Source organism: Lampris incognitus, chromosome 1 (genome assembly GCF_029633865.1).
Source record: "Lampris incognitus isolate fLamInc1 chromosome 1, fLamInc1.hap2, whole genome shotgun sequence".
Taxonomy (NCBI): domain Eukaryota; kingdom Metazoa; phylum Chordata; class Actinopteri; order Lampriformes; family Lampridae; genus Lampris; species Lampris incognitus.
In genome coordinates, this window is record NC_079211.1 from 153,401,955 (window position 1) to 153,418,172 (window position 16,218).

At 45.0% G+C, this 16,218-nt stretch overlaps 1 protein-coding gene across 1 annotated transcript in view; it reads right to left on the bottom strand.

Annotated features, from left to right (window-relative positions):
- The window catches only part of ppil2 (peptidylprolyl isomerase (cyclophilin)-like 2), a 105,108-nt gene that overhangs the window by 9,012 nt on the left and 79,878 nt on the right, over window positions 1-16,218 (bottom strand). The window contains exons 17-19 of the mRNA XM_056287391.1: window positions 13,233-13,305; window positions 12,303-12,365; window positions 10,022-10,164 (exon numbers count right to left, since the gene is read on the bottom strand). Of these exons, the coding sequence (XP_056143366.1) occupies window positions 10,022-10,164; window positions 12,303-12,365; window positions 13,233-13,305 (279 nt within the window). The remainder of the gene's footprint in view (window positions 1-10,021; window positions 10,165-12,302; window positions 12,366-13,232; window positions 13,306-16,218) is intronic.

A 16,218-nucleotide genomic window follows, 5' to 3' on the forward strand; every position in this document is an offset into this window, starting at 1 on the left:
TTCGGGTGCTCCTGTTAGGGGGTCGCCACAGCAGATCATCCATCTCCATCTCTTCCTGTCTTCTGCATCTTCCTCTGCCACACCAGCCACCTGCATGTCCTCCCTCACCACATCCATAAACCTCCTCTTTGGCCTTCCTCTTCTCCTCTTCCCTGGCAGCTCCATATTCAGCATCCTTCTCCCAGTATACCCAGCATCTCTCCTCCACACATGTCCAAACCATCTCAATCTTGTCTCTCTTGCTTTGTCTCCAAACCGTCCAACCTGAGCTGTCCCTCTAATATACTCGTTCCTAATCCTGTCCTTCTTCATCACTCCCAATTAAGATCTTATCATCTTCATCTCTGCCACCTCCAGCTCCACCTCCTGTCTTTTCATCAGTGCCACTGTCTCCAAACCATACAACATAGCTGGTCTCACTACCATCTTGTAAACCTTCCCTTTAACTCTTGCTGGTACCCTTCTGTCACACATCACTCCTGACACTCTTCTCCACCCACTCCACCCTGACTGCACTCTCTTCTTCACCTCTCTCCTGCACTCCATCACTGGCATGGCACGATTCTCTGTTTGATTCATGCTCATTTGGAAATCATTTGCAGGTGACCGCCCCGTCAACCCCAAAACCCCCACAAATAGCTCTAGAAAGACCTCCAATGTACTACTTTCCTGTTTAGTCAGTAACTTGAGTTTTTCAAAACTGCAAAATCATAAGCGTATAGCACTGAGCTTTGCGCACATGAAACACAACCTTTGCCCATAGGTGCACCTACACTAAGTGCATTCGACTTGACATGAGCTTGTGGCTATGATATGATTACTATAAGGGGTCTCCTCCTTTTTAGGAACAAATTTTCCAGGACTTTTCAATGAGATCTTTCATAACTTTTGTTTGGACATGCATGAAATCCCTTCTTCATGAAAGGTCATATTGTTTAGTATTAAATATCAGTAGAAGTCTCAACAGTCTCAAAAGGGACTGTGCAGCTTTTAGCTGGTCATTGAAAATATCGCCTACACATCAAATATGTGACATCTCAGCACTACAAGTATAAAAATAACGCTAAAACAATGGGATCTGAGCAGGTAAAAATATTCAATGATGTAACTTTGCTATTTTTCATGTTCTCAATATCTCCAGGAGATGCGATCATTTTTACCGTTTTGCATGACAGGAAAACGAGTCTATAAATGTTCAGGTTTCCAAGGACACATGGGAACCCTGACTTCATAGCACCTTATGATGCCTGTTGGTAGCATTCAAATTAACATGCCAATTCTCTTGTAATGTGCTCTGGATAAAGAAGTCTAATGAATGAAGGACTGTAAACGCTCCACATCAGTAAAGGTCAGTACAGGTGTCCGTCACAGTAGAGGTCAGTACCTGTCACAGTAGAGGTCAGTACAGGTGTCCGTCACAGTACAGGTGTCCATCACAGTAGAGGTCAGTACAGGTGTCCGTAACAGTAGAGGTCAGCACAGGTGTCCGTAACAGTACAGGTGTCAATAACAGTAGAGGTCAGCACAGGTGTCCGTAACAGTACAGGTGTCCGTAACAGTAGAGGTCAGCACAGGTGTCCGTAACAGTACAGGTCAGTACAGGTGTCCGTAACAGTACAGGTGAACATAACCCGTAACAGTAGAGGTCAGTACAGGTGTCTGTCACAGTACAGGTCAGTACAGGTGTCCGTAACAGTACAGGTGAACATAACCCGTAACAGTAGAGGTCAGTACAGGTGTCCGTAACAGTACAGGTCAGTACAGGTGTCCGTAACAGTACAGGTGAACATAACCCGTAACAGTAGAGGTCAGTACAGGTGTCTGTCACAGTAGAGGTCAGCACAGGGGTCCGTAACAGTACAGGTGTCAATAACAGTAGAGGTCAGTACAGGTGTCCGTAACAGTAGAGGTCAGTACAGGTGTCCGTAACAATACAGGTCAGTACAGGTGTCCGTAACAGTACAGGTGAACATAACCCGTAACAGTAGAGGTCAGTACAGGTGTCCGTAACAGTACAGGTGAACATAACCCGTAACAGTAGAGGTCAGCACAGGTGTCCGTAACAGTACAGGTCAGTACAGGTGTCTGTCACAGTAGAGGTCAGCACAGGTGTCCGTAACAGTACAGGTGTCAATAACAGTAGAGGTCAGTACAGGTGTCCGTAACAATACAGGTCAGTACCGGTGTCCGTAACAGTAGAGGTCAGCACAGGTGTCCGTAACAGTACAGGTGTCCGTAACAGTAGAGGTCAGTACAGGTGTCCGTAACAGTAGAGGTCAGTACAGGTGTCCGGAACAGTAGAGGTCAGTACAGGTGTCCGTAACAATACAGGTCAGTACAGGTGTCCGTAACAGTACAGGTGAACATAACCCGTAACAGTAGAGGTCAGTACAGGTGTCCGTAACAGTACAGGTCAGTACCGGTGTCCGTAACAGTAGAGGTCAGCACAGGTGTCCGTAACAGTACAGGTGTCAATAACAGTAGAGGTCAGTACAGGTGTCCGTAACAGTAGAGGTCAGTACAGGTGTCCGGAACAGTAGAGGTCAGTACAGGTGTCCGGAACAGTAGAGGTCAGTACAGGTGTCCGTAACAGTAGAGGTCAGTACAGGTGTCCGTAACAATACAGGTCAGTACCGGTGTCCGTAACAGTAGAGGTCAGCACAGGTGTCCGTAACAGTACAGGTGTCCGTAACAGTAGAGGTCAGTACAGGTGTCCGTAACAGTAGAGGTCAGTACAGGTGTCCGTAACAATACAGGTCAGTACAGGTGTCCGGAACAGTAGAGGTCAGTACAGGTGTCCGTAACAGTAGAGGTCAGTACAGGTGTCCGTAACAATACAGGTCAGTACCGGTGTCCGTAACAGTAGAGGTCAGTACAGGTGTCCGGAACAGTAGAGGTCAGTACAGGTGTCCGGAACAGTAGAGGTCAGTACAGGTGTCCGTAACAGTAGAGGTCAGTACAGGTGTCCGTAACAATACAGGTCAGTACCGGTGTCCGTAACAGTAGAGGTCAGCACAGGTGTCCGTAACAGTACAGGTGTCCGTAACAGTAGAGGTCAGTACAGGTGTCCGTAACAGTAGAGGTCAGTACAGGTGTCCGTAACAATACAGGTCAGTACAGGTGTCCGGAACAGTAGAGGTCAGTACAGGTGTCCGTAACAGTAGAGGTCAGTACAGGTGTCCGTAACAATACAGGTCAGTACCGGTGTCCGTAACAGTAGAGGTCAGCACAGGTGTCCGTAACAGTACAGGTGTCCGTAACAGTAGAGGTCAGTACAGGTGTCCGTAACAGTAGAGGTCAGTACAGGTGTCCGGAACAGTAGAGGTCAGTACAGGTGTCCGTAACAATACAGGTCAGTACAGGTGTCCGTAACAGTACAGGTGAACATAACCCGTAACAGTAGAGGTCAGTACAGGTGTCCGTAACAGTACAGGTCAGTACCGGTGTCCGTAACAGTAGAGGTCAGCACAGGTGTCCGTAACAGTACAGGTGTCAATAACAGTAGAGGTCAGTACAGGTGTCCGTAACAGTAGAGGTCAGTACAGGTGTCCGGAACAGTAGAGGTCAGTACAGGTGTCCGTAACAATACAGGTGAACATAACCCGTAACAGTAGAGGTCAGTACAGGTGTCCGTAACAGTACAGGTGAACATAACCCGTAACAGTAGAGGTCAGTACAGGTGTCCGTAACAATACAGGTCAGTACAGGTGTCCGTAACAGTACAGGTGAACATAACCCGTAACAGTAGAGGTCAGCACAGGTGTCCGTAACAGTACAGGTCAGTACAGGTGTCTGTCACAGTAGAGGTCAGCACAGGTGTCCGTAACAGTACAGGTGTCAATAACAGTAGAGGTCAGCACAGGTGTCCGTAACAGTACAGGTGTCAATAACAGTAGAGGTCAGTACAGGTGTCCGTAACAATACAGGTCAGTACCGGTGTCCGTAACAGTAGAGGTCAGCACAGGTGTCCGTAACAATACAGGTCAGTACAGGTGTCCGTAACAGTACAGGTGAACATAACCCGTAACAGTAGAGGTCAGTACAGGTGTCCGTAACAATACAGGTCAGTACAGGTGTCCGTAACAGTACAGGTGAACATAACCCGTAACAGTAGAGGTCAGTACAGGTGTCCGTAACAGTACAGGTGAACATAACCCGTAACAGTAGAGGTCAGCACAGGTGTCCGTAACAGTACAGGTCAGTACAGGTGTCTGTCACAGTAGAGGTCAGCACAGGTGTCCGTAACAGTACAGGTGTCAATAACAGTAGAGGTCAGTACAGGTGTCCGTAACAATACAGGTCAGTACCGGTGTCCGTAACAGTAGAGGTCAGCACAGGTGTCCGTAACAGTACAGGTGTCAATAACAGTAGAGGTCAGTACAGGTGTCCGTAACAGTAGAGGTCAGTACAGGTGTCCGGAACAGTAGAGGTCAGTACAGGTGTCCGTAACAGTAGGGGTCAGTATAGGTGTCCGGAACAGTAGAGGTCAGTACAGGTGTCCGGAACAGTAGAGGTCAGTACAGGTGTCCGTAACAGTACAGGTGTCCGTAACAGTAGAGGTCAGTACAGGTGTCCGTAACAGTAGAGGTCAGTACAGGTGTCCGGAACAGTAGAGGTCAGTACAGGTGTCCGTAACAGTAGAGGTCAGTACAGGTGTCCGTAACAGTAGAGGTCAGTACAGGTGTCCGGAACAGTAGAGGTCAGTACAGGTGTCCGTAACAGTAGAGGTCAGTACAGGTGTCCGGAACAGTAGAGGTCAGTACAGGTGTCCGTAACAGTACAGGTGTCCGTAACAGTAGAGGTCAGCACAGGTGTCCGTAACAGTACAGGTGTCCGTAACAGTAGAGGTCAGTACAGGTGTCCGTAACAGTAGAGGTCAGTATAGGTGTCCGTAACAGTAGAGGTCAGTACAGGTGTCCGGAACAGTAGAGGTCAGTATAGGTGTCCGTAACAGTAGAGGTCAGTACAGGTGTCCGTAACAGTACAGGTGTCCGTAACAGTAGAGGTCAGCACAGGTGTCCGTAACAGTACAGGTGTCCGTAACAGTAGAGGTCAGTACAGGTGTCCGGAACAGTAGAGGTCAGTACAGGTGTCCGTAACAGTAGAGGTCAGTATAGGTGTCCGTAACAGTAGAGGTCAGTACAGCTGTCCGTAACAGTAGAGGTCAGTACAGGTGTCCGTAACAGTAGAGGTCAGTACAGGTGTCCGGAACAGTAGAGGTCAGTACAGGTGTCCGGAACAGTAGAGGTCAGTACAGGTGTCTGGAACAGTAGAAGTCAGTATAGGTGTCCGTAACAGTAGAGGTCAGTACAGGTGTCCGTAACAGTAGAGGTCAGTGTAGGTGTCTGGAACAGTAGAAGTCAGTATAGGTGTCCGTAACAGTAGAGGTCAGTACAGGTGTCCGTAACAGTAGAGGTCAGTGTAGGTGTCCGTAACAGTAGAGGTCAGTACAGGTGTCCGTAACAGTAGAGGTCAGTATAGGTGTCCGGAACAGTAGAGGTCAGTACAAGCATCCGTGGCATTAGCGCTTGGCTTTCTCAATAGGCTGCTACTTTGTCTCACAATTATCCGCCTGTGTAATAAAAGAAAATAAGTCAAACTGAAAGATGCGATGTCTTCAGGCACTTCTAAAGCCCAGTGGAGCGCATGTGTTGGTAACCGTTGGCAACACCACCATGTGGAAAATGACCATCATACATTTCATTTTTAACATGTGCCTGCATTGTTTTTAATGACAATAAAATTGAATTGAATTGAATTGAATTAATACAGCCTCTCGCCGCAGTCTGACACCGGCTCTGCCAGGAGATGGTGCAGCAAATGCTTGACACACAATAATGACAGCAGTTTCAGTATTTCCCAAATGTTAGGAGTGTAAAAACACTTTGTGAGGTATTTCAGCTGTAAATCATACATTCTTCCCTTAGCTCAGTGTCTCTCGGTCAGGTCCTGTTGGTTTTCTATTCTGCTGCTTAGTTCAAGACATCCACCTGTTCAAGTTATTCCAGCCTCCATCAGGGAGGTGTTCAACCTGGAACAACTTATGAATGTAATGAACTGCCTGGTCGGATAGAAAACCAGCAGTACAGGTGGTACAGAGGACCTGATTGAGAACCACTGACTTACCTTCTTTATCAGAAAAGAAACAAGTACTGAAATGAGACAAATGTGGTCGGAATCAACACGTGAATCAGAATCCTTAGTTCAACACTGTTAAAAAACATGTTTCCAAGGCAATGGGCAGGAATGTACTGGATCCATCTCTTGTTCAGTTTTTCATATTTTACCCACTGATTGTTATTTTGGACTCCAGACATTTGGAAAGGAGAGGAACATGTCTATCAGGGAAACAGTAACACTACAAGGTACATTCCAGCGAGGTCCCAATATACACACGCCACGCCTTCACCCGAAATGAGTAAAACACAAGTTAATGCAAAGATAGTAATGATTCACTATCTCCATATTCAAATGTGAGGCTGCATCCTAGATGACGACACTATGTGGTGCTCTATAGTGTCCCTAGATGATGACACTATTTGGTGCTCTATAGTGTCCCTAGATGACGACACTATGTGGTGCTCTATAGTGTCCCTAGATGACGACAGTATGTGGTGCTCTATAGTGTCCCTAGATGACGACAGTATGTGGTGCTCTATAGTGTCCCTAGATGACGACACTATGTGGTGCTCTGTAGTGTCCCTAGATGATGACACTATGTGGTGCTCTGTAGTGTCCCTAGATGACGACACTATGTGGTGCTCTGTAGTGTCCCTAGATGACGACAGTATGTGGTGCTCTATAGTGTCCCTAGATGACGACACTATTTGGTGCTCTGTAGTGTCCCTAGATGATGACACTATGTGGTGCTCTATAGTGTCCCTAGATGACGACACTATGTGGTGCTCTATAGTGTCCCTAGATGACGACACTATGTGGTGCTCTATAGTGTCCCTAGATGACGACAGTATGTGGTGCTCTATAGTGTCCCTAGATGATGACACTATGTGGTGCTCTGTAGTGTCCCTAGATGACGACACTATGTGGTGCTCTATAGTGTCCCTAGATGACGACACTATGTGGTGCTCTATAGTGTCCCTAGATGACAACACTATGTGGTGCTCTATAGTGTCCCTAGATGATGACACTATGTGGTGCTCTATAGTGTCCCTAGATGACGATACTATGTGGTGCTCTATAGTGTCCCTAGATGATGACACTATGTGGTGCTCTATAGTGTCCCTAGATGACGTCACTATGTGGTGCTCTATAGTGTCCCTAGATGATGACACTATGTGGTGCTCTGTAGTGTCCCTAGATGATGACACTATGTGGTGCTCTATAGTGTCCCTAGACGAAGACACTATGTGGTGCTCTATAGTGTCCCTAGATGACGACACTATTTGGTGCTCTGTAGTGTCCCTAGATGACGACACTATGTGGTGCTCTGTAGTGTCCCTAGATGATGACACTATGTGGTGCTCTATAGTGTCCCTAGATGACGACACTATGTGGTGCTCTATAGTGTCCCTAGATGATGACACTATGTGGTGCTCTGTAGTGTCCCTAGATGACGACACTATGTGGTGCTCTATAGTGTCCCTAGATGACGACACTATGTGGTGCTCTGTAGTGTCCCTAGATGACGACACTATGTGGTGCTCTGTAGTGTCCCTAGATGACGACACTATGTGGTGCTCTATAGTGTCCCTAGACGAAGACACTATGTGGTGCTCTATAGTGTCCCTAGATGACGACACTATTTGGTGCTCTGTAGTGTCCCTAGATGACGACACTATGTGGTGCTCTATAGTGTCCCTAGATGATGACACTATGTGGTGCTCTGTAGTGTCCCTAGATGACGACACTATGTGGTGCTCTATAGTGTCCCTAGATGACGACACTATGTGGTGCTCTGTAGTGTCCCTAGATGACGACACTATGTGGTGCTCTGTAGTGTCCCTAGATGACGACACTATGTGGTGCTCTATACTGTCCCTTTCTGTTGTTCGGTGGCACAGCATAGCTGAGACAGCCACAGAAGAATCCTGTTGCTTTTTGCCAGAACTGCTGCCGAGTTGACAAACAGATCTACTGGTTGCCAGAACCGCTGCCGAGTTGACCGAGCGGAACCGCCATGTTTTACCCTTTCCGGGTTTCTTACAGCTGGGTAGACTGTGCCCAGGGTTTGAATTCAGAGTTACCTTCTCCTAGCCTTTGCCTAAAGAGGCATCAACCCCCAAGGCAGCAGGTGGATTTGAAATCAAGAGTTCCCTTCACCTACCCCAATGTGTTGGCTGGACTGGGCACCATGGGAAGTACCATACAGGCTTGTAGGAGGACCAGATCTACCAGTAGGGACGTCGTCCTTAGCCAAAGGGCCCTTGCTGAGGTAAGATGCTACTCCTTGAGGTCCCAATAGTTGGTAAAATATTTGTATATCAAACGACAACAGCCTTTACACCAATACTATACTGAAACTGATATAATATGTTACTGTATCACAATAAAACAATAAGACATTGAAAATACAATACTCTGGAAGATAGGACATGGTGAAATAAGAAACTTTCCCACTGGGAAAATTCCACGGAAATTTTTGCATATGGTGCCTCGATACTGCACAGTGATACAGCCGAAATGTTCTTCCATCCAATCATTGCCATCATGTTCTTCACAACACTAACTTAAAGCAGTGGAACAACATGGACTGCATTGTGGGTGGAGGCAAGCATGGTCTTGTGATAAAGTTTGTCCAGCTTATGTAACGATAGGTCATTTTCACTTGCCGCTACTGTGAAAGTGAAAGAAACCATGTGGTTGGGTGGCCATTATAATGATGATATCAGATCTGCACAGCCCTTTCCTCACACGAAAGTTGACAGGGTGCCTCTCAATCAGGACAAACAAAGGACTGAGACACGGTTACACGAAAACAAATGGAAAAGCAGCAAAAACAGAGGCACGGGTATAATGGTAGGGTTTGGAATACAAACCGTGTTTACAGTCAGGGCATCAGTAAACTTGCAGAGACATCCATCCATCCATCCAAGCCGCTTATCCCAATCGGGGTTGTGGGATGCTGGAGTCTATCCCAGCAGTCATTGGGCAGCAGGCGGAGAGACACCCTGGACAGGCCAACAGGCCATCACAGGGCACACACACACACATTCACACCTAGGGACAATTTAGTACGGCCGATTCACCTGACCTACAGGTCTTTGGACTGTGGAAGAAACCGGAGCCCCCGAAGGAAACCCACGCAGACACGGGGAGAACATGCAAACTCCACACAGAGGATGACCCGAGACGACCCCCAAGGTTGGCCTACCCTGGGGCTCGAACCCAGGACCTTCTTGCTGTGAGGCGACTGTGCTAACCACTGCGCCACCGTGCCGCCCTCTTGCAGAAACAGAACTATCCAAAAGCTGAAGCATGGACGAGAGCGTATTAGCATACATACGAGTGTGTACATACAGTCTGTGCAGATGTAAACAAAGAATCCCGACTGAACACAGAAATTTTGTTGCTTTTCCGTGAGGCCAAGCAATCCATATTGTGTTACATCAGACTAAATGCAGACAACTGTGGGCTGGGGGCAGTTGTGCAGAGAATTCAAATGCTGTGCTTCTGTTCTGACAAACACTTCCTCTTGCCAGTAAGAACGGGCCGAGTCTAAAGTGAGTATGCCGACGCTTTCCGGCGTCGCGGAGAGGGGGAAGAGTTGTACTAACAGATCAATGCAGAGACATTTACCAAAGCACAGAGAGCGCATCATTATATTTATAGTTACTCCACTGGCAGACGCTGTTATCCAAACCAATTTACAAGGGAGTCAGTGCATGTAGGAGGACACAACAGTACACACCGACGACAATGGTGTCTGAGTAAGCAGGGGCACAACAGTGACGGCCAACACCAATAATAGTACGAGATTATTCCTGTTAGCTGCAAGGATTAGTGATGTCACTAAGTGTGTGTGTGTGTGTGTGTGTGTGTGTGTGTGTGTGTGTGTCCTTACGTTGTGGCAGGGTTGATATATTTCCCAACGCCTGCTTTGAAGGTCTTGGGGGCCTGGTCTTCCTTGGCTTTCTGAAGGGCGGCACTGGCCTGCTGTCTTTCCTCCTCCTGCTTCTGAAGCTCCTGTTCCCTTTCTGCTGCGATCTGAAACATGCATGCACACAAACACACACACACACACACACAGTTAAAAGTCTCAACAAGTACACACTAGATCACATCACATATAAGAACATGCAAACAAAATATATACTACAACGCCCTGCCACAATTTTCCAAGTCAGAAAAGAGAGAAGGAACGAAGGACATGTTGACAGACAGAGAGAGAGCAACACGACTGGGATCGCACAACTCAGTTACAACTACGACTGACACGAGACTCCCACACTTGGACAACACTAACCGATATGCCTGTGTGTGTAGAATGACCAACACAACATATTAACACACACCGACATCAAGAACACAATGACCAACACAACATATTAGCACACAGCGACATCAAGAACACAATGACCGACACAACATATTAGCACACAGCGACATCAAGAACACAATGACCGACACAACATATTAGCACACACCGACATCAAGAACACAATGACCGACACAACATATTAGCACACACCGACATCAAGAACACAATAACCAACACAACATATTAACACACACCGACATCAAGAACACAATGACCGACACAACATATTAGCACACAGCGACATCAAGAACACAATGACCAACACAACATATTAGCACACACCGACATCAAGAACACAATGACCGACACAACATATTAACACACACCGACATCAAGAACACAATGACAGACACAACATATTAGCACACAGTGACATCAAGAACACAATGACCAACACAACATATTAACACACACCGACATCAAGAACACAATGACAGACACAACATATTAGCACACAGTGACATCAAGAACACAATGACCAACACAACATATTAACACACACCGACATCAAGAACACAATGACAGACACAACATATTAGCACACACCGACATCAAGAACACAATAACCAACACAACATATTAGCACACACCCGACATCAAGAACACAATGACAGACACAACATATTAGCACACACCCGACATCAAGAACACAATAACCAACACAACATATTAGCACACACCGACATCAAGAACACAATGACCAACACAACATATTAGCACACACCGACATCAAGAACACAATAACCAACACAACATATTAGCACACACCCGACATCAAGAACACAATAACCAACACAACATATTAACACACACCGACATCAAGAACACAATGACAGACACAACATATTAGCACACACCGACATCAAGAACACAATGACCGACACAACATATTAACACACACCGACATCAAGAACACAATGACCGACACAACATATTAACACACACCGACATCAAGAACACAATGACAGACACAACATATTAGCACACAGTGACATCAAGAACACAATGACCGACACAACATATTAGCACACACCGACATCAAGAACACAATGACCGACACAACATATTAGCACACACCGACATCAAGAACACAATAACCAACACAACATATTAACACACACCGACATCAAGAACACAATGACCAACACAACATATTAGCACACACCGACATCAAGAACACAATGACCGACACAACATATTAGCACACACCGACATCAAGAACACAATGACCAACACAACATATTAACACACACCGACATCAAGAACACAATGACCAACACAACATATTAACACACACCGACATCAAGAACACAATGACCAACACAACATATTAGCACACACCGACATCAAGAACACAATGACCGACACAACATATTAACACACACCGACATCAAGAACACAATGACCAACACAACATATTAGCACACAGTGACATCAAGAACACAATGACCAACACAACATATTAACACACACCGACATCAAGAACACAATGACCAACACAACATATTAACACACACCGACATCAAGAACACAATGACCAACACAACATATTAGCACACACCGACATCAAGAACACAATGACCGACACAACATATTAACACACACCGACATCAAGAACACAATGACCAACACAACATATTAGCACACACCGACATCAAGAACACAATGACCAACACAACATATTAACACACACCGACATCAAGAACACAATGACCAACACAACATATTAGCACACACCGACATCAAGAACACAATGACCAACACAACATATTAGCACACACCGACATCAAGAACACAAACAAACCTGTGCGTCGGCCTCTTCATAAGGGTCCACGAACACGGTGGCACTCAGGAGTTTAATTTCAGACTGTGAATCAGACATTGATCACAGTAAGATCAATCCCAGTAAGATCAATCACATGAAGATCAATCACACTAATATCAATCACATGAAGATCAATCACAGTAAGATCAATCACATGAAGATCAATCACAGTAAGATCAATCACACTAATATCAATCACAGTAAGATCAATCCCAGTAAGATCAATCCCAGTAAGATCAATCCCAGTAAGATCAATCACAGGAAGATCAATCACATGAAGATCAACGATGAAAACAAAGTGCGTTCAGAAAATATGAGGAGGGGATTTGCATGCACTGCTGTCCAAGAAAACTGCTTTTGTGTATTGCTGGAAGATTTCCCAGCGATAGAAGTGAAGTGTCATGAAATGACAAGACACAGAAATACAGCAATGAAAAATCCAAAGTACAAGCTTCAGGACCTTCACCTTTAAGAAACAAAACCCCAGTCTGGCCCCAGAGTTACCAACTAAGGGTAGCATGACGCACTGACCCCTGAACTCTTAGTTGTAGGTGCTTCCTGTATTTTTGATTTGAAATATTAAGTGACAAATCTCTCCACATTAAGTTAATTCAATAACTGCCATTACTGTGAATTATAAATATCTCTTTCAATAAATTACATGACTATAACACCTGTGAATGATTACTTCTAGGGTGGACAGGATTCATTTACACCAAGCAAAGCGCTGTATTTTGTCTGCTGTGATACATAAGTTAAAGAAAACATCTGTCGTTATGTGTAAAAATGGGGACTCTTCTGAAAACTGTCAGGGGTAAAACAACTGATGTTTAAGCTAAATTAGGCCTTAAACAACGGCAGCATGTATAACACAAGGGGCCCTTGTGTTCAGGTTTTCTGGCTCTGTACCTTGGGCTTGTCAGTTTTGGGATCACTCTCCACATTCTCCATGGCTGTGAGTGTCTCGAAGCCGCCCACGACCCTGCAGAAGAGACAAGTGCATGGCATGATGTCCTTTGTCTACTAGAGGTGGGAATCACCAGAGGCCCCACGATACAATATTATCACGACACTTAAGTCATCATATGACAGTATTGTGATTTTAAATATTTTGCGACATGCTGAGTATTGCAAGACATATATTGTGATATACTGTGATGACCTTTTTTCAACTGCAAATTATTTCACCACAGGAAAACTTTGTCAACATCTATTTTATCCAGCAAGATAAAGCTTTCAGTATGTTCATCTCACTTCAGTTATTGTTATTGCAGCAAAATGGGATATGGAGCAGACAGACTGACCAACACTGTCCAGGGCTCCAGACTACAAGTTCAGTGGTGGCACTGGTGCCATCAAGGCTCTCAGATGGTAGCACCGCTTCTGTGTTGTGGCATAACATAAAAGATGGATGTTTATCGTCCTAGAAATGTTTTAATATTCCTTTAACGTCAGATGTGTATGTGTACATTTATGGGGAAATTAGGAGTGAGTGGCTTTATATGAATTAAAGACTTGTGCAACTTTAATGTCTTATGTTTGAAGTTGGTTGTGTCTGTAGAGAACTTTGTGTTGCCAGCACTGCAACCCCAGCGTTGTGCACAGTGCACACAGGGCATTTTGTTCTTTTCCTCGCTGAACCTCAAACAAGCAAAATCAAACAGCCCTTCCTGTCGGAAAACATAGACTGTCCCTGACTGACTGGCTGACTGAGTGATCAGTTTGATCGGGTGATCAATGGTTCCAGCTAGCGGCAACCAATGACATCACTGAAGTTACACAACTGGTCAGCCGACCAACGACGTAGCTGGTTAACACGCAAGTGGGATCAACAGCAAGCTGAATCCGTTCACGTGGACACAGTTACTGACAGAAACGTTTTATCGCGCATTTAAGTCACGTCCTCAGTCTATGTGGCCGTTCACACGGCAGCGCTTTCAAAATCAACGGTAAAGTGTTGTTGCGCCTTGGCCGTTCGTTCACACGACAACGGCGTTTTGGGGGCCTGAAAACGCAAACTCTTCAAACCGGGTTCCAGAGGGAAATCTTTCGAAAACGAACTCCAGTGTCGCCGTGCACACCAGCAAAACCCTTTCCTGTGAAAACGGTGACATCACGGCTCTACTTCGTACATGCGTATTACGTTTTCAGTCAAATAGCCATGCGCAAGTAAGAAGACGACAATATGTATGCATCTTTGTGTATAAATGTATCTTGTAATGTTTCATAATTGCAAAATAAAAAAAACAAAGATGGCGGATTGCTGTGCTTGTGCTGTTATCTCTGCTACGTTTATTAACGTGTTATCTCTGCTAGGTTTATTAACGCGTTATCTCTGCTAGGTTTATTAACGCGTTATCTCTGCTATGTTTATTAACGCATTATCTCTGCTACGTTTATTAACGTGTTATCTCTGCTAGGTTTATTAACGCGTTATCTCTGCTAGGTTTATTAACGCGTTATCTCTGCTACGTTTATTAACGCGTTATCTCTGCTAGGTTTATTAACGCGTTATCTCTGCTAGGTTTATTAACGCGTTATCTCTGCTACGTTTATTAACGTGTTATCTCTGCTATGTTTATTAATGTATCTCTGCTATGTTTATTAACGCGTTATCTCTGCTAGGTTTATTAACGCGTTATCTCTGCTACATTTATTAACGTGTTATGTCTGCTATGTTTATTAATGTATCTATGCTATGTTTATTAACATGTTATCTCTGCTACATTTATTAACGCGTTATCTCTGCTACGTTTATTAACGCGTTATCTCTGCTACGTTTATTAACGCGTTATCTCTGCTACGTTTATTAACGTGTTATCTCTGCTACGTTTATTAACGTGTTATCTCTGCTATGTTTATTAACATGTTATCTCTGCTACATTTATTAACGCGTTATCTCTGCTACGTTTATTAACGCGTTATCTCTGCTACGTTTATTAACGCGTTATCTCTGCTACGTTTATTAACGTGTTATCTCTGCTACGTTTATTAACGCTCCTCCAGCAAAGCGTAGATTTGCTGCACCATTAGTGATCAGCGGAGACGCATTATTTACATGCGCTAAATTCCCAATCCACCTTTACGTCGACGGAGGGCAACCAAAAGGCACGTTTGGACAAGACTTCATCGTCCGTCCACAAAATTATTTGTTTTGGAGCGTACGCTCACCATCATCTGTTTACTCGCCTTTTGAGAAGAAAGCGATTGTGCGCAACAGGGTTGCCAGGTCTTTGGGATAAAACCAGCCCAATGGCCAATCAAAACTAGCCGAATGGCAACTAAGACTAGCCCAAAAACAGCCCAATACCAGAACTCTAAATACAGCCCTGCCAAACACTATGCACTGCTTTTAACGTCCATCAGTATCACTACCATTGCCAAATATATTGCAAAGCTGTAAATTAGTAGAGTTTAATCAAAAACGTACACACTATGCCCCCACGTCCGGCAAATAGGTGTCACCTCTTTCTTCCCGGATTGATAGCTAGGTAGCATAGCTTCCGTTAGCTCAACAAGTCACTGTGAGAGTGGGAGTCAGGCTCACTCTGTCTGCCAACCAGTGAGGGGCGTGTCCCATGGCCACATGTGTAAGTGCTGATCTGGAGTCAGTTTGGCTTGTTTCTCACTAATGGTTAAGATTAGGATTTGAGTACGATCGTATCAGTGCTATAGTTGTGTAAATTCCTGAATTTGAAATGTGTTTAAATTAAAATATAGCCTATTTTTAAATCATTTTATTTAAATATACAATTAATGTAATTTGCATGCAAAACCTCAACCCGCGGACAGAAAAAACAACCCGCGGCAACTTCTTGAAAGTAGCCCAATTCCGCGGGAAAACTGCAGAACTGGCAACACTGGTGCGCAGGCATGTAGTGTTTATTGGGGTCCA